The 18,577-nt window shown below is 56.3% G+C and overlaps 1 protein-coding gene and 1 long non-coding RNA gene across 3 annotated transcripts in view; both read left to right on the top strand.

Annotated features, from left to right (window-relative positions):
* Positions 1-2,728: 2,728 nt before the first annotated feature.
* Positions 2,729-18,577, top strand: part of LOC132377658 (uncharacterized) — a 64,861-nt gene continuing 49,012 nt past the window's right edge. Inside the window, exon 1 of the long non-coding RNA XR_009506708.1 lies at positions 2,729-2,815. This is a non-coding gene — a long non-coding RNA (uncharacterized LOC132377658). The remainder of the gene's footprint in view (positions 2,816-18,577) is intronic.
* LOC132377656 (putative uncharacterized protein FLJ46204) lies at positions 11,544-16,721 on the top strand. Of its 2 annotated transcripts, XM_059943861.1 has the most exons (3): positions 11,544-15,076; positions 15,415-15,594; positions 15,659-16,721. In XM_059943861.1, the coding sequence occupies exons 1-3, from the start codon at positions 14,744-14,746 to the stop codon at positions 16,067-16,069; spliced, it is 924 nt and encodes a 307-aa protein (XP_059799844.1). In that variant the 5' UTR covers positions 11,544-14,743; the 3' UTR covers positions 16,070-16,721. The 2 variants fall into 2 exon arrangements, with proteins under 2 accessions (XP_059799844.1, XP_059799843.1); XM_059943860.1 differs by having other exon boundaries at positions 11,544-15,594.

Genomic DNA, 18,577 nt, shown 5'->3' on the forward strand with positions numbered 1-18,577 from the left:
GTGACACTGGGGGGGGGTGACACTGGGGGGGGTGACTACTGAGGGAGGGTCACACTGGGGGGGAGGGGTGTGACTACTGAGGGAGGGTCACACTGGGGGGGGGGTGACTACTGAGGGAGGGTCACACTGGGGGGGAGGGGGTGACTACTGGGGGGGGGTGACTACTGAGGGAGGGTCACACTGGGGGGGAGGGGTGTGACTACTGAGGGAGGGTCACACTGGGGGGGAGGGGTGTGACTACTGAGGGAGGGTCACACTGGGGGGGGGTGACTACTGAGGGAGGGTCACACTGGGGGGGAGGGGGTGACTACTGGGGGGGGTCACACTGGGGGAGGGGTGTGTGGTGTGACTACTGGGGGAGGGTCACACTGGGGGGGGAGGGGTGACTACTGAGGGAGGGTCACACTGGGGGGGGGAGGGGTGACTACTGAGGGAGGGTCACACTGGGGGGGGAGGGGGTGACTACTGGGGGAGGGTCACACTGGGGGGGGAGGGGTGACTACTGAGGGAGGGTCACACTGGGGGGGAGGAGGGGGTGACTACTGGGGGAGGGTCACACTGGGGGGGGAGGGGTGTAACTACTGAGGGAGGGTCACACTGGGGGGGAGGGGTGTGACTACTGAGGGAGGGTCACACGGGGGGGTGACTACTGAGGGAGGGTCACACTGGGGGGGAGGGGTGTGACTACTGAGGGAGGGTCACACTGGGGGGGAGGGGTGTGACTACTGAGGGAGGGTCACACGGGGGGGTGACTACTGAGGGAGGGTCACACTGGGGGGGAGGGGTGTGACTACTGAGGGAGGTCACACTGGGGGGGTGTGTGGTGTGACTACTGAGGGAGGGTCACACTGGGGGAGGGGTGTGTGGTGTGACTACTGAGGGAGGGTCACACTGGGGGGGGTGTGACTACTGAGGGAGGGTCACACTGTAGGAGGGGTGGTGAGGGAGGGTCACATTGGGGGAGGGGTGTGTGGTGTGACTACTGAGGGAGGGTCACACTGGGGGAGGTGTGACTACTGAGGGAGGGTCACATTGGGGGAGGGGTGTGTGGTGTGACTACTGAGGGAGGGTCACACTGGGGGGGAGAGGTGTGACTACTGAGGGAGGGTCACACTGGGGGGGAGGGGTGTGACTACTGAGGGAGCGTCACACTGGGGGGGTCACACTGGGGGGGAGGGGTGTGACTACTGAGGGAGGGTCACACTGGGGGGGAGGGGGTGACTACTGAGGGAGGGTCACACTGGGGGGGGAGGGGTGTAACTACTGAGGGAGGGTCACACTGGGGGGGAGGGGTGTGACTACTGAGGGGAGGGTCACACTGGGGGGGAGGGGTGTGACTACTGAGGGAGGGTCACACGGGGGGGTGACTACAGAGGGAGGGTCACACTGGGGGGGAGGGGTGTGACTACTGAGGGAGGGTCACACTGGGGGAGGGGTGTGTGGTGTGACTACTGAGGGAGGGTCACACTGGGGGGGAGGGGTGTGACTACTGAGGGAGGGTCACACTGGGGGGGGTGTGTGGTGTGACTACTGAGGGAGGGTCACACTGGGGGAGGGGTGTGTGGTGTGACTACTGAGGGAGGGTCACACTGTAGGAGGGGTGGTGAGGGAGGGTCACATTGGGGGAGGGGTGTGTGGTGTGACTACTGAGGGAGGGTCACACTGGGGGGGTGTGACTACTGAGGGAGGGTCACATTGGGGGAGGGGTGTGTGGTGTGACTACTGAGGGAGGGTCACACTGGGGGTGGGGTGTGTGGTGTGACTACTGAGGGAGGGTCACACTGGGGGAGGGGTGTACTGAGGGAGGGTCACACTGGTGGGGAGGTACTGTGGGAGGGTCACACTGTGGTGGGGTGGTGAGGGAGGTCACACTGTGGTGGGGTCATACTGAGGGAGGGTCACACTGTGGGAGGGGTGGTGAGGGAGGGTCACACTGGGGGGGTGGTACTGAGGGAGGGTCACTGTGGGAGGGGTGGTACTGAGGGAGGGTCACACTGTGGGAGGGGTGATACTGAGGGAGGGTCACACTGTGGGGGGGTGGTGAGGGAGGGTCACACTGTGGGATGGGCAGTACTGAGGGAGGGTCACACTGTGGGACGGGTGGTACTGAGGGAGGGTCACACTGTGGGATGGGCGGTACTGAGGGAGGGTCAGACTGTGAGGGGCAGTACTGAGGGAGGGTCACACTGTGGGAGTGGCGGTACAGAGGGAGGGTCACACCAGTTGGATGGTACTGAGGGAGGGTCACACTGTGGGACGGGTGGTACTGAGTGAGAGTTGCCCTGTGAGATGGGTATTACTGATGGAGAGTCACCCTGAGGGAAGGGTTTTTCTGAGGGAGAGTCACGCTGTAGGAGTGGCAGAACTGAGGGGGAAATCACACTGTTGAAGCTTTCCTGTTGTGGAAAATGTGTGACAAAATTGCTAAAGAATAGTTTTGGGGACTGCCAGAAGACTTTGGGTGTGTGGAGTATCATCTCAGCAGCAGACTGAAAGAGGGTATTTGCCTGAAAGATTGTGTTTGGTGAAGTTTTCATTCCGAGTCTGTGTTGCCTTTAAGGCATTTGTTTAGTTTATTATATTTTCGCTTTAGTAATTCGTTTGTAATTGTTTTCTAGTTAAAGTTAAGGTTGTTTAAAGTAAATTCATTGTCTGTGATATATTGCGGCATGCGATGACGTCACACCTGGTTTCGCCGCGTCTTGCGGGAAAATACCGGTTTGGAGAAACGGGAAGGAGGGGGACTTGTGTGTGCAGGATCAGCAGGAGAAAAGTTTTTCTTTCTACGCACCAGAAACATCAGAGAAGCAACGCTGTAAGTTTGAGAAAATCGATATGTTGAAATAAAAATGTTAACGCTGATTCTGTTAAAAGTAATGACGGTTGATAAAGTTAACGTTCTTTGTTATTTAAAGAGTTGCGGATAGTTTGTGTTGAAGTGTATTTAAAGCCCGTCGATGGCGTAGGTAGATTCTGACTGTATGTTGCACTTTAATGTAATATAGTTGTTGTAGTTTTACTTTTGCAAGTATTTATGATACAAATGTGATGCCAAGAAGGAAACAAATACTGTATATATTTTGTATTGTTTTATCAATAGTTTTCACCATATGTTAATGTGGAAGAGTGAATAGTAAACAGTTAATCTTACTGGGACCACCTCGCTGACTGGTTTATGCTTGGTGTTTAGTTCAGTTTTTTTTTACACCTGTGCGAGTGTCTATCAGCATTAAGCAGTGGGTGTGGCTAGTGGGTAGCTACTGTCTCGTCTCTGAACGGTTCCTTTTTGGCTGTTCACTGGTGTTCTGCTGGATGTAGACTGTGTAATATCCCAGCGGTGGTGTTGAACTTTGGAATTTGAACTGCGTCATAGCAGGTTTCAGCTCCAAGATGTTCCTGCCGAGGTTGTACGGTGGGGACTGCGGGGTCGGGAGTTCCAGCTCACCAAGATACCCACCCGTTCAAATCCCTGACTTTAAAGAACACTGTACAGTGTACTGTGCCTACTTCAGTTGGTAGGAATGTTGACTAAAGGTCACGGCGGAGACTGTTGGCGGCCATGAGGGCATCATTGTGTCAGCGGTATTGAACGGGGAAACCCTGTTTTATCTGAAGTCACCGCGGGGTGAGCCAGGGGTTGAGGGTGGGGAGGGTTTTTATGCAGGTGGAGCTGGTCCTGGGCCCCGTGCAGTCGGTCATCCTCTCAGATGTCCACTCACACCTCTCTGACAAGGCCCTATTCCCCAATCTGCGCTGCATCGTGAGGTGCGTTCAGAAATAACCCCAATACGGTACAGGGGACCTCCCCGGGGTTATGAGCACCTATTCTCATTCCAGCACCGTCTGCTGATGTAGCTGGAGTGGGGTGGGGATGCACAGGGGCAGCTTCAGGTTTATTTTGAGGGAATGTTATACCGTCCCATGGTCTACTGGTCATCTGAGACTGGGGATATTCAGAAGAATTGCCTGAACCATTGGGTGGCCAACTCTGCCTCCATTGGGTCTTCCCCCACTGCCCTTCCCGTCACCCTCCCATGCCATTAGCCGCAGAAGTTGTAGTTGGACTCTGACTGGGTGATGGTGAGGGGTGGGTTCAGGTGGAGGCAGGAAGGTGTAAAAGAAGATATCAGCATCTGAAGGCTTCTCCCCAGAGAAGGGACAGGTTGTTGCTGTGGAACTGAACCCAGAGGGTCCCGTAGCTCCTGAGATCCAGCAAGAGCCTGGGGAAGCTGGGGGAGAGAGGAAGTGGTATGGAAGACTGAGGACGCCGCTGAAATGGAGGCCAATGTGCCTCAGCATAGCTGCAATCTGTAACAATGGCAGGGGAGGATTCTCCTGGTTCTGATTTTGAGGAGGATGTGGAGGGGGGCATGGACCAGCTGGCTCGGTCCACTGCCTAAACTCCAGGAGGGTTAGTGGGCTGAGTTTCAGAGTGCATGGTACCCTGCCCTGCTGTGCCTCAGGACCTGGCTTCTGGAAGGATTCTAGATCCCTCTGTTCCTGATTCTGAGGATGGGGTAATATCTGTCCCACTGACGAGTGAGGTGGTCATAGTGGGTGCAGACGATGACGGCCTGGAAGGCAAAGATGGCGTGGGATGTGGTGGGGGGGAAGAGGAGGACTCTTTCAAAGTAGACTTCGTCCACTCCAGCACCAAGTCAAAGCTCTTCCCTGTGGAGGAGAACTGTCAGTTCATGAAAGACTACTGCAGGAAACGTTTAAGGCTCAGCTGACCACTGGTCAGATATGCAAAGGGTCATTCCATCTATCTGCATTATCCTTCAGCAGAAGGGGAAGGGAGCTGAAGTGACCCACAAGGAGAGGTGTCAGTTTGAGACTTCTGGAGACTCTATAGAAGGGTTGTAAAGGTGAGGGCCCAAGAGAGCTCTTCCTTGGGCTTTGGTGAGGGGTCAAAGTAAGGTGCTTCAGGAAGCTTAGTATAGCTGGTCTTAACATCAATGGTTGCAATGTGGGGGGAGGGGTAGAGTACTCTGCAGATTCCAACATCTCAGGGATGGATATATGGTGAGCTTCTTGCAGTAAACCTGCACTTGATTGACTTGGATCCACTGCCTTGGGATGAGAACCAGAGGAAGAAGGAAGCACTGAGGCCTTTGCAACTCAAGAGGTCCCGAGGCGCTTATGTTAAGTCATGGGTCCAGCTGCTACAGGACCTAGACCAGTCCTCTTGAGGAGGGAGGGGTGTCCGTAGGCGGCTCGTGGAGTTACTGGCAGAGGATGGCTCCTCTGTCACAGATTCAGCGAGAATTATCGACATCCATTTCTTTTATGAGGCTCTCTTCATGTCCGACCCATGCAGTGAGGATGCACGCAGGGCTCTGTGGGAGGATTAGCCGAGGGTCAGCCCTGGGGGTGCAGGACGGCTCGATGCACCACTGTCTCTGGTGGAGCTGGCCAGTGCCTCGTCCCGGGGGCTAGGTGGGCTGACCGTTGAACTTCTCTGGACCTTCTGGGATATCCTAGGGACTGGGGTACTGGGGGAGAGCATAGCGACGGGTGAGATGCCCCTCTCTTGGTGCAGAACAGTCATGCTCTTGTCACCAAAGAAGGGGGATCTCCGTTGCCTGTGGAATTGGCACCCAGTATTGCTCCTCAGTACAGAGTACAAAATCTTTGCCTGGACAATGACCAGTCATCTGGGCACTGTGCTGGCTCAAGTGGTTTTTGGGGTTCTTCAAGCATTTGGGCTTGGGCTGCAAACAGTGTTCAACTGTTGTACACTGCTGTGGAGTGACTTGTTAAGGTTGCTGTGTCTTTGACAGTGCCCTTGTGCTTTGGGAGGGGGGTACATCAGGGGTGCCCCATTTTGGGACATTCGTACTTGGTTTGGGTGAGCCATTCCTGACCCTTCTCCATTAGAGGTTAATGGGCTTGGTTCTACGCAACCAGACAAGGAGGCTGTCCTTTGGCTTACACCAATGATGTCGTCCTCAAGGTCACCAACCCGGTTGACTCGCAGAGGATGTGAGACTGCCAGCAGATCTTCTCGGCTGCATCCTCTGCAAGGGTCAACTGGGAGAAGAGTGTGGGCCTCTTGGTGGGTCAGTGGCAGGTGGACTCCCTACTGGAAGGGTTGAGGCCGTTTGGGTGGAGCACCACACACCGCCTCTACTTGAAGGTCTGCCTGAGCTCAACAGAGGAGGCCTGGCCAGGAGACAAAGATCCTTGCCCATCTGGGATGTTGGTCACGCCTCCTTCATACAATCTCATAGCAGGGAAGGGACTTGGTTAAAAATCAGCTGATTGCCTCCATGTTATTTTACCAGCTGCTTACCTTAGTCCCGATCACTTTTGACTCCAGGACCCAATTTATGTCGGGTCTCTCTGATATACAAGAGGCCACACCGGGAACACTGAACACAGTATATGACCCCAACAGACTCACAGGTGAAGTGTACATCACCTGGAAGCACTGTCTGGAGCCCTGACTGGTGGTGAGAGAGGATGTTAGGGGCAGGTGTAGCACTTGGTCCGTTTGCAAGAGTAAGTACCAGGAGGGAGATCAGTGGGGAGGGACAAATGGACAAGGGAGTCTCATAAGGAGTGATCCCTGTGGAAAGCAGTGGGGGAAGGGAAAGATCAGCTTGGTGGTGGGATCCCATTGGAGATGGCAGACACGGAGGCTGATAGGGTGGTAGGTGAGGATGAGGAATCCTATCCCTGGTTGGGTGCTGGCAGACATACGAGAAATGGAAGAGGGCAGTTGAGGGCCGCATTGATGGTGGAGGAAGGGAAGCCCCTTTCTTAGAAGAAGGAGAACATCTCCTTAATTCTGGAATGAAAAACCTCATCCTGAGAGCAGATACGATGGAGCCTTTGATGATGGATGCTGCTTTCTTGTGGCAGTGTGCCTTGATGTGCTCCAGTTCTTTGGCCTGTGCAGAGAGCCAGAGAGCCTTGGACTCCAAAGTTTTGTAGATCAACTGAAATGGTTCATTGTTGTTAAATGAGATTTGTTAATCATTCAGAGTTCCTTGTGTTTTTTTTTTCTTGAGTGACCCACTCTTTGTAATGTGGTTTCCTGATGCTTTCTGTTTAAATTTGTTAAGTTTATTTAGATAGGGTTGGGGTTCTGTGTCACTTGTATTATTTAAGTGGAGCCCCCAAGAAGCGCTAATCGCAGGGTCCTAGTTTTAAGAATGTTACGTCTTGTGGTGGTGCTCACCAATGTTCTGCTGGAATTTTTATGAAGAAACTCTGGTTGTCATCTCTACGTTGGGGTTTGTCTTTTCTCCGCACTTGGGATCTGACATTGCCAGTACACATCATGACAATTGAGTGCAGCGGTTATGTAGGAATTGTATAAGCCATGGCAAATTCCTATTGTATGTAAATATACATGGTGAATAAAGTTTATCCCAGAGCCTCGATGCTTGACTTTGCTGAGGCTCAATTTGGAGTATTGTGTGTAGTTCTGGTCAGTAACCTACAGGAAAGATATCAATAAGATTTTTTTTAAAATGCAGAGAAAATTTACAAAGACATTGCTGGGACTTGAAAACCAGTGGGATAGGGAAAGGTCAAGGAGAATGGAAGTATATTTGATAGAGGTATACAAAATTCTGAGGGCTATCTATAGAGTAAATGCAAGTGGACTTTTTCCTTTGAGGTGGGGTGAGACTGGAACTGGAGGTCATAAGTTAAGGGTGAAAGATGAAATATTTACAGGATACCTGAGGGGGAACTTCTTCACTCAGAGGGGTGAGAGTGCAGAAGGGGGGGGGGTGGAATGCAGGTTCAATTTAAGAGAAGTTTGGATAGGTACATGGATGGGAAGGATATTGAAGTCTTTGGTCCAGATGCAGATTGATGGGACTAGTTCAGCATGGTCTAGATTGGCCAAAGAGCCTGTACTGTGATTAGGACATGTAATGAGCTTAGGACGCTAGGAGCACTGAGCCAAAGAGGGATTTTGGATTGATCCCCAAGATGGCAGGACGTAGATAAGGTGATGAAGGAAGTTCATGGGATACATCCCTTCCTAGCTGGGTCAGTGAGGTTCTGGTAGAGCCTTTGTAAAATCATTTCCCTCTGGCAGGATGACAGGAAGTTTCCCTTTACCTAGAGAGTAGTGGCAATGTGGAAGGCATCGCCTTCAGAGACTGTTGCAGCTTGGTGAAAGCCAACAGCACCAAGTCTAGGAGGCTATAGAGCAAGTGTTGGTAAATACCACTAGAGAAGGTGGCTAATTATCCTGGGTGTGTACATGGTAAAACAGAGGTCTTGTGTCCACACTGTACCCCTATGAAGGGTTCCAACCCAAAGTGTTGGCAGTCCACTTCCCTCCACAGATGCTGTCTCACCCTCAGCTCCAGATTCCAACATCTGCAATCTCCTCTTTCTTCACCAGGATGTTACCTAGGATGGAGTGTGATGTACCACCACCACCCCACCACTTTTTTTTTAAACAACTATAGGTTTATTTACACAAGAATTACACAAGTATAAACATTAAGTATTTACCAGACTGAATAAATTCAAATTAAAATGTGGTTATTACTGCCTATAAAATATTCAATTCCTTGGGGGCCCAGCACTTCTGGAAATCCCCCTCCGTATCCATTGTGACTGTATGAATCCTCACTGCACGGGTCCAGTGAGAATAGAGCCTCATGAAAGGAAACTTCCACAATAATTCTCGGTGGATCCGTGACAGAGGAAGCTTCCTCTGCCAGCAGCTCCTGCGCACACCCTCCACTTCTTGAGAGAGTAGGAGAAGGGCCAGGCATGGTCCAGACCTGCGACCTCACGTACGCGCCTCGGGACCTCTTGAGCCGCAGGTACCTCAGCGCCTCCTTCTTCCTCTGGTTCTCGTCCCAGAGGAAGTCATCGGTCAGTCCTAGCCGGGACTCCGGGTCAATCAGCTCCTTCTCAAGCCGATCAATACCGGACATCTGCTGCATGGTTGACCCATGAGCGTATTCCTGGCACGACAGTCGGATGTGAGCCTTGCCCACGTCCCATTGGAGCCTCAGGGAGGGGAAACTCTCCTATTGTTTCTGCCACAACTTTCAGAACAGCCAGAACGATCCCGGAAATAGTTTCCTCCAGCAGCCGGTTGTTGAAATGCCAGTACGTGGACCCCACCTGTGCGAGCAGCACGTTTAGCTCTGTCCACACCAGGTGGAGCACATGGCTGGCCACGTGGAGGCGGCCGACACCCGGGAGTGTGGGCCCTGGAGATGTAGAGTTGGTCCATCCACGAGCCTCCACCCCCTCCGCCCCTCCCTGAGAAAGCACAGAGGTCAGGCTGAAGGTTCCAGCAGACGTCGACCGAGTCGGTGGACACGATCAACACCCTGAGCTTTCTTACCGATGCTCGGCCACTCTGGGGGCCAGTGTGATCCCTCCCCTCGAGGGTGCAGTTGAAATCACCTCCCCCCCCCCCCCCCCGATAACGCACTGGTTACGATCGACGGACCCCAGCAACGCAGACTCCTCTCGGAACAGGCACGAAGGTATCGGGCCGGGCTCAGGAGCGTACACATTGACAACGTGCATCAGTGAGCCAGCCTGACGCACGGCGGCCCGGCACCATCTCCCGAACCTACAATATCTCAGGCTGGAGAAAAGAGGCCAACAAGATGGCCACCCTGCTGGAAGTGGAGCTGAGGTGGCTCATGTGGACCCCACCTCCCTCCCCCGCCATTCCAGGAGCCGGGGGATTCGTCTCCTGGAATGGAGCGGTTTTCCTTCAGGAAGCTCACCGCGTATCCCCCGTCGCGGAGGGCAGAGAGATGATGGAATTAGCGGAGAGCCGCCCGACCGCCACTGACAATAAGGGTTGTGCCACTTAGTTTCATGACACATCTTACTGAGACCCCTCCCTCGGCACCGCCACCCCCCTCCCGGCAGTGTGACCCTCCCTCGGCACACCCCCCCCCCCCCCGCCCGGCAGTGTGACCCTCCCTCGGCACCGCCCCCCCACCGCCCGGCAGTGTGACCCTCCCTAGGCACCGCCACCCCCCGCAGTGTGACCCTCCCTCGGCACACCCCCCCCCCCCCGCCCGGCAGTGTGACCCTCCCTAGGCACCGCCACCCCCCGCAGTGTGACCCTCCCTCGGCACACCCCCCCCCCCCGCCCGGCAGTGTGACCCTCCCTAGGCACCGCCACCCCCCGCAGGGTGACCCTCCCTCAGCACCGCCCCCCCCCCGCCCGGCAGTGTGACCCTCCCTCGGCAACGCCCCCCCCCGCCCGGCAGTGTGACCCTCCCTCGGCACCGCCCCCCCCCCCCCGCCGGCAGTGTGACCCTCCCTCGGCAACCCCCCCCCCCCTGCCCGGCAGTGTGACTCTCCCTCGGCACCGCCCCCCCCCGCAGTGTGACTCTCCCTCGGCACCGCCACCCCCCGCAGTGTGACCCTCCCTCGGCACCGCCACCCCCCGCAGTGTGACCCTCCCTCGGCACCCCCCCCGGCAGTGTGACCCTCCCTCGGCACCGCCACCCCCCGCAGTGTGACCCTCCCTCGGCACCGCCACCCCCCGCAGTGTGACCCTCCCTCGGCACCGCACCCCCCCCCCCCGCCCGGCAGTGTGACCCTCCCTCGGCACCGCCCCCCCCCGCCCGGCAGTGTGACTCTCCCTCGGCACCGCCCCCCCGGCAGTGTGACCCTCCCTCGGCACCGCCACCCCCCGCAGTGTGACCCTCCCTCGGCACCGCACCCCCCCCCCCGCCCGGCAGTGTGACCCTCCCTCGGCACCGCCCCCCCCTGCCCGGCAGTGTGACTCTCCCTCGGCACCGCCCCCCCGGCAGTGTGACCCTCCCTCGGCACCGCCACCCCCCGCAGTGTGACCCTCCCTCGGCACCGCACCCCCCCCCGCCCGGCAGTGTGACCCACCCTCGGCACCGCCACCCCCCCTCCCGGCAGTGTGACCCTCCCTCGGCACCGCCCCCCCCCTGCCCGGCAGTGTGACCCTTCCTCGGCACCGCCCCCCCCGCCCGGCAGTGTGACCCTCCCTCGGCAACCCCCCCCCCCCCAGCCCGGCAGTGTGACTCTCCCTCGGCACCGCACCCCCCCCCGCAGTGTGACCCTCCCTCGGCACCCCCCCCCCGCAGTGTGACCCTCCCTCGGCACCGCCCCCCCCGCCCGGCAGTGTGACCCTTCCTCGGCACCGCCCCCCCCCCGCCCGGCAGTGTGACCCTCCCTCGGCAACCCCCCCCCCCCAGCCCGGCAGTGTGACCCTCCTCGGCACCCCCCCCCCCCCGCAGTGTGACCCTCCCTCGGCACCCCCCCCCCGCCCGGCAGTGTGACCCTCCCTCGGCACCCCCCCCCCCCGCAGTGTGACCCTCCCTCGGCACCCCCCCCCCCCGCAGTGTGACCCTCCCTCGGCACCCCCCCCCCCCGCAGTGTGACCCTCCCTCGGCACCCCCCCCCCCGCAGTGTGACCCTCCCTCGGCACCGCCCCCCCCCGCAGTGTGACCCTCCCGGCACCGCCCCCCCTGCCCGGCAGTGTGACCCTCCCTCGGCACCCCCCCCCCCCCCGGCAGTGTGACCCTCCCTTGGCACCGCCCCCCCCGGCCCGGCAGTGTGACTCTCCCTCGGCACCGTCCCATCATGGGCTCTCTCCCAACCCCACGACCATAAGACATAGGAGCAGAGTTAAGCCATTCAGCCCATCGAGTCCCCTCCACTATTTCATCATGGCTGATCCTGAATTCCATTTAACCCCATACAGCTGTCCCAACCAATCAGGAATCTGTCAACTTCCAGTATAAATATGCCCACAGACTTGGCCTACACCGCAGTCTATGGCAGAGCATTCCACAGATTCACCACTCTCTGGCTAAAAAAATCCTCCATTCTTCTGTTCTAAAGGGTCGCCCCTCAATTTTCAGGCTGTGCTCTAGTTTTGGATACCCCCATCAGAGGAAACACCCTCTGCATATCCACTTTATCCAGTCCTTTCAACGTTCAGTAGGCTTCAATAAAATCCCTACACAGTCTTCTGAATTCCAGTGAGTACAGGCCCAAAGCTGCCAAATGTTCCTCATATACCAATCCTTTCATTCCTGGAATCCTCTTCATGAACCTCCTCTGGACTCTCTCCAATGACAACACGTCCTTTCTGAGAAAGGACCAGAGAGAGGGGGTCCTGTCACCTCGTGATCCAGAATCCATCCCACAGCCAGGATACAAGCCTGCTGGGCCATACCCATCTCCACATCCCCGTCACTCTCCCTGGAATCTGCGCCAGGAGAGTCCCCTCCCTCCTCAGCCCATGGGACACACTCCCTCTGATAAGCTGTGCGGGACGGCGATTCCGCGTTGCTCTGATTCCCCTCGTGGACCAGACACTCCTCAGCAGGACACTTGGCCTCAATTGAGGCAACAGTCTGGGGAACCAACCCCACTGGTGACCCTGTACCCAGAGGGAGACGGGGGGCGGGGGGTGTGACAGGTGAGGGACAGCTGAAGGTGGGGGGGGGGGGGTGTCAGCGGAGGAAGGGCCAGTGGTATCACCCTGTGTCGCTGAGGCAGAGTTGGCCACCCGACGATTCAGGCAATTCTTTCCAATATGCCTAAACTCCTTACAGGCCTGGCACCGCGGGAACCCATAGACCAGGGAACGGTATAGTATTGTCCCTTAAAATAAACCTGAAGCTGCCCCTGTGCATCCCCACCCCGCTCCAGCTGCATCGGCAGACGGTGCTGGAATGAGAATAGGTGCTCATAACCCCGGGGAGGTCTCCTGTACCGTATCGGGGTTATTTCTGAACGCACCTCGCGATGCAGCGCAGATTGGGGAATAGGGCCTCGTCAGGGAGGTGGGGGTGGACATCTGAGAGGATGACCGACTGCACGGGGCCCAGGACCGGCTCCATCTGCATAAAAACCCTCCCCACCCTCAACCCCTTATTCACCCCACGGTGACTTCAGATAAAACAGGGTTTCCCCGTTCAATACCGCTGACACAACGATACCCTCACGGCCTCCAACAGTCTCCGCCGTGGCATTCCTACCGACTGAAGTGGGCACAGTACACTGCACAGTGTTCTTTAAAGTCAGGGATTTGAACGAGTGGGTATCTTGGTGAGCTGGAACTCCCGACCCCGCAGTCAAATTCAAAACATCAACACCACCGCTGGGATATTACACAGTCTACACCCAGCGGAACACCAGCAACAGTCAAAAAGGAGCCGTTCAGAGACGGGACGGGATGGGAGGGAGAAAAGGAGAGGACAGGCAGGGAAGTCCGTGTTGTGTTAAAAACCTCAGCACCGTCTGTGTAGCGGCGAACAATGAATGCTTTTCCCGGGCCGGTCCGCTGTTCCTCTGGCCGTTCCAAAGTCTGGAACCCTCTTCACCCTGGGATAGGCACTCGGAAACGTCCCTGCTCCCAAACCCTCTTCACCCTGTCACCATGGGATAGGCACTCCGAAACGTCCCTGCTCCCAAACCCTCTTCACCCTGTCACCCTGGGATAGGCACTCCGAAACGTCCCTGCTCCCAAACCCTCTTCACCCTGTCACCCTGGGATAGGCACTCCGAAACGTCCCTGCTCCCAAACCCTCTTCACCCTGGGATAGGCACTCCGAAACGTCCCTGCTCCCAAACCCTCTTCACCCTGTCACCCTGGGATAGGCACTCCGAACGGGATGGGTTTCTGCTGTTACAAACGTCCCTGCTCCCAAACCCTCTTCACCCTGTCACCCTGGGATAGGCACTCCGAAACGTCCCTGCTCCCAAACCCTCTTCACCCTGTCACCCTGGGATAGGCACTCCGAACGGGATGGGTTTCCACTGTTACAAACGTCCCTGCTCCCAGCAATGTCAGATTTGAATTTTTGGCAAAATCCACCATTTGCACCCACTGTTGAGTGCTGAGAGACAGTGCAAACTTCACCAAACTGACCCGTCCAGGCAAGGAAATTGTTATCTGAGATGATTCTCCACACTACCAACCCTTCTGGCGGCCTTTTGCAGCAAGTTTTCGGCTTTAGGAGAGTGTGCTCCAACAGCGTGAGCCTCTGTCAGTATGCCCCTCCATGGACAGTGTGACTTTCCCTCAGCACCTCAGTTTTTGGCAGAAACTCAGCCATTTGGTGTGTGCCAGCAGAGGGTGCTGGAACTCTGCAACCCCAGAGAGAGAAATACATAGGCTCCTGTTTGCAGACATTCGCCTACACAGTTGTGAACACATGGGCGTTTTCTCTCCCCCCCCCCCCCCCCCATACACACTTACAGAGGTTCTCCATACAAACTGCGGACGATGCTGAGGATGTTCTCCGAGTCTGTGGTAGCCAGTGCTATCACGTTTGCTGTTGTGTGCTGGGGCAGCAGGCTGAGGGTAGCAGACACCAACAGAATCAACAAACTCATTTGTCAGACCAGTGATGTTGTGGGGGTGGACCTGGACTCTCTGATGGTGGTGTCTGAAAAGAGGATGCTGTCCAAGTTGCATGCCATCTTGGACAATGTCTCCCATCCACTCCATAATGTACTGGTTAGGCCCAGGAGTACATTCAGCCAGAGACTCATTCCACCGAGATGTAACACTGAGCGTCATAGGAAGTCATTCCTACCTGTGGCCATCAAAGTTTACAACTCCTCCCTCGGAGTGTCAGACACTCTGAGCCAATAGGTTGGTCTGGGACTTATTTCCACTTGGCATGATTAACTTCTTATTATTTAATTATTTATGGTTTTATATTGCTATATTTCTTCACTATTCTCGGTTGGTGCGGCTGTAACGAAACCCAATTTCCCTCAGGATCAATAAAGTATGTCTGTCTCACACACACACAAACTCACTCACACGTATCCTTTCTCTCACACACACAGGTTCTCACATACAAGCTCTCTCTCTGTCACACACACACACACACACACACACACACACGTACCCTCTCTCTCACACACACAGGTTCTCACATACAAGCTCTCTCTCTCTCACTCACACACACACACTCTCTCACACACACACACACACACACACACACACGTACCCTCTCTCTCACACACACAGGTTCTCACCTACAAGCGCTCTCTCTCTCTCTCTCTCTCTCTCACATTCACTCACACACACACACATGTACCCTCTCTCACACACACACAGGTTCTCACATACAAGCTCTCTCTCTCACACTCACTCACACATACCCTCTCTCTCTTTCACACACACGTTCTCACATACAAGCTCTCTCTCACTCACACACACACACACACACACACACACACGTACCCTCTCTCTCTTTCACACACACACAGGTTCTCACATACAAGCTCTCTGTCTCTCACACGTACCCTCTCTTTCACACACACAAGTTCTCACATACAAGCTCTCTCTCACTCACACACACACACACACGTACCCTCTCTCTCTTTCACACACACACAGGTTCTCACATACAAGCTCTCTCTCTCTCACACGTACCCTCTCTTTCACACACACAGGTTCTCACATACAAGCTCTCTCTCTCTCACACTCACTCACACATACCCTCTCTCTCTTTCACACACACGTTCTCACATACAAGCTCTCTCTCACTCACACACACACACACACAGGTTCTCACATACAAGCTCTCTCTCTCTCACACTCACTCACACGTACCCTCTCTTTCACACACACAAGTTCTCACATACAAGCTCTCTCTCACTCACACACACACACACACACACACACACACACACACAGGTTCTCACATACAAGCTCTCTCTCTCTCACACTCACTCACACATACCCTCTCTCTCTTTCACACACACGTTCTCACATACAAGCTCTCTCTCACTCACACACACACACACACACACACACACACACACACACACACACACACACACACACAGAGGTTCTCACATACAAGCTCTCTCTCTCTCACACTCACTCACACGTACCCTCTCTTTCACACACACAAGTTCTCACATACAAGCTCTCTTCTCCCACTGGAGGAACTGTTTCCACGTCCAGCCCATCAGAACCCCTCAGGATCTGACTTGCTTTAACTGTCCCCTCTCACCTTCCAGTGGATACAAGCCTGGCCACTTCAGTCATTTTGCATACAAGAAAACCCACCCTCTACAGGGTACCAGCCCAGTAAATCTCTGAACATTTTCCAATATATTAACGTCTCACCTTAAGTTAGGGGATCACTACCACACAAGGAAGGTAGATGTGATCTCAGCAGTGTGCACAACTCCTTCCTCACTTCGCTATCCAACTTCACCACAATAATTTTACATAGAACAGTAGAGCACATTGCAGGCCTTTGGGCGCACGATGCTGTTCCGCTCTCTTAACCTACTCGAAGATAAATCTTGTCCTTCCCTCCCACGTAGTCCATTATGCTATCATCCATGTGTCTATCATAAGAGTTTCATATATTCCTTAATGTATCTGCCTCTACCATCACCCCTGGAAGGGCATTCCACACACACACCCCACCTTCTATTCAAAAAAAACAATGACCTCCACCCCGATACTTTGCCCCAACACCTTAAAATATTATCCTTTGCATTAGTTTTTCCACCCTAGGAAAAAGTCTCCGTCCATCCGCTCAATCATTACTTATTTTTTTTCTTTTTGTGTTCTTAAATACAAGTGTTACCCAACTCCCACGTCCCGTTAGCCAGACCTGTGAAACTCCGTGTACTGTTCAGATAGCATTACAGTTCCCCTGGCCTCCAGCAGGTGGCAGCAGGACACTGTACAATCTCCATCGGAGATTATAGACAATCCCACAGTCACAGTTACCCCCAGGATTCACACTCCACCCCAGTCTCACCCCCCCCCCCCCCGGAGATACTCACATCCCACAGTCACCCCGGGAATTTTCACTCCACCCCAGTCTCACCCCCCCCCCCCCGGAGATACTCACATCCCACAGTCACCCCCAGGATTCACACTCCACCCCAGTCTCACCCCCCCCCCCCGGAGATACTCAGACCCCACAGTCACCCCCAGGATTCACACTCCACCCCAGTCTCACCCCCCCCCCCCCCGAGATACTCACATCCCACAGTCACCCCGGGAATTTTCACTCCACCCCAGTCTCACCCCCCCCCCCCCCCCGAGATACTCAGACCCCACAGTCACCCCCAGGATTCACACTCCACCCCAGTCTCACCCCCCCCCCCCGGAGATACTCACATCCCACAGTCACCCCGGGAATTTTCACTCCACCCCAGTCTCACCCCCCCCCCGGAGATACTCACACCCCACAGTCACCCCAGGAATTTTCACATCCCACAGTCCCCCGGGGTTTCTCACTCCACCCCAGTTCCCCCCCCCCCCGGGGACTCTCACGTCCCTACAGTCTCCCCCCCGGGGATTTCTCACTCCACCCCAGTTCCCCCCCCCCCCGGGGGACTCTCATGTCCCTACAGTCTCCCCCTGGGGATTTCTCACTCCACCCCAGTTCCCCCCCCCCCCGGGGACTCTCATGTCCCTACAGTCTCCCCCCGGGGATTTCTCACTCCACCCCAGTTCCCCCCCCCGGGGACTCTCATGTCCCTACTGTCTCCCCCCAGGGATTTCTCACTCCACCCCAGTACCCACCCCCCGGGGACTCTCACGTCCCTACAGTCTCCCCCCCCGGGGATTTCTCACTCCACCCCAGTTCCCCCCCCGGGACTCTCACGTCCCTACAGTCTCCCCCCGGGGATTTCTCACTCCACCCCAGTTCCCCCCCCCGGGACTCTCATGTCCCTACAGTCTCCCCCTGGGGGTTTCTCACTCCACCCCAGTTCCCCCCCCCCGGGGACTCTTACGTCCCTAAAGTCTCCCCCTGGGGGTTTCTCACTCCACCCCAGTTCTCCCCCCCCCTGGGGACTCTCATGTCCCTACTGTCTCCCCCCAGGGATTTCTCACTCCACCCCAGTTCCCCCCCCCCCGGGGACTCTCATGTCCCTACAGTCTCCCCCCCCCCGGGGATTTCTCACTCCACCCCAGTTCCCCCCCCCGGGACTCTCACGTCCCTACAGTCTCCCCCCGGGGATTTCTCACTCCACCCCAGTTCCCCCCCCCGGGACTCTCACGTCCCTACAGTCTCCCCCCGGGGATTTCTCACTCCACCCCAGTTCCCCCCCCGGGACTCTCACGTCCCTACAGTCTCCCCCCGGGGATTTCTCACTCCACCCCAGTTCTCCCCCCCCCCGGGGACTCTCATGTCCCTACAGTCTCCCCCCGGGGATTTCTCACTCCACCCCAGTTCCCCCCCCGGGACTCTCACGTCCCTACAGTCTCCCCCCGGGGATTTCTCACTCCACCCCAGTTCCCCCCCCGGGACTCTCACGTCCCTACAGTCTCCCCCCGGGGATTTCTCACTCCACCCCAGTTCCCCCCCCGGGACTCTCATGTCCCTACAGTCTCCCCCTGGGGGTTTCTCACTCCACCCCAGTTCTCCCCCCCCCCCGGGGACTCTCATGTCCCTACAGTCTCCCCCCGGGGATTTCTCACTCCACCCCAGTTCCCCCCCCCCGGGGACTCTCACGTCCCTACAGTCTTCCCCCCCCCGGCTCATCCGAGGGCTCTCACCCTCCGAAACCCTTGTGCGACCATATTCCCCCAGTAACCTGCAACCTGGAAACTGCTTCTCTGCTGGTCATTTGCTCATAA

This window comes from Hypanus sabinus, chromosome 19 (genome assembly GCF_030144855.1).
Source record: "Hypanus sabinus isolate sHypSab1 chromosome 19, sHypSab1.hap1, whole genome shotgun sequence".
NCBI classification, from domain to species: domain Eukaryota; kingdom Metazoa; phylum Chordata; class Chondrichthyes; order Myliobatiformes; family Dasyatidae; genus Hypanus; species Hypanus sabinus.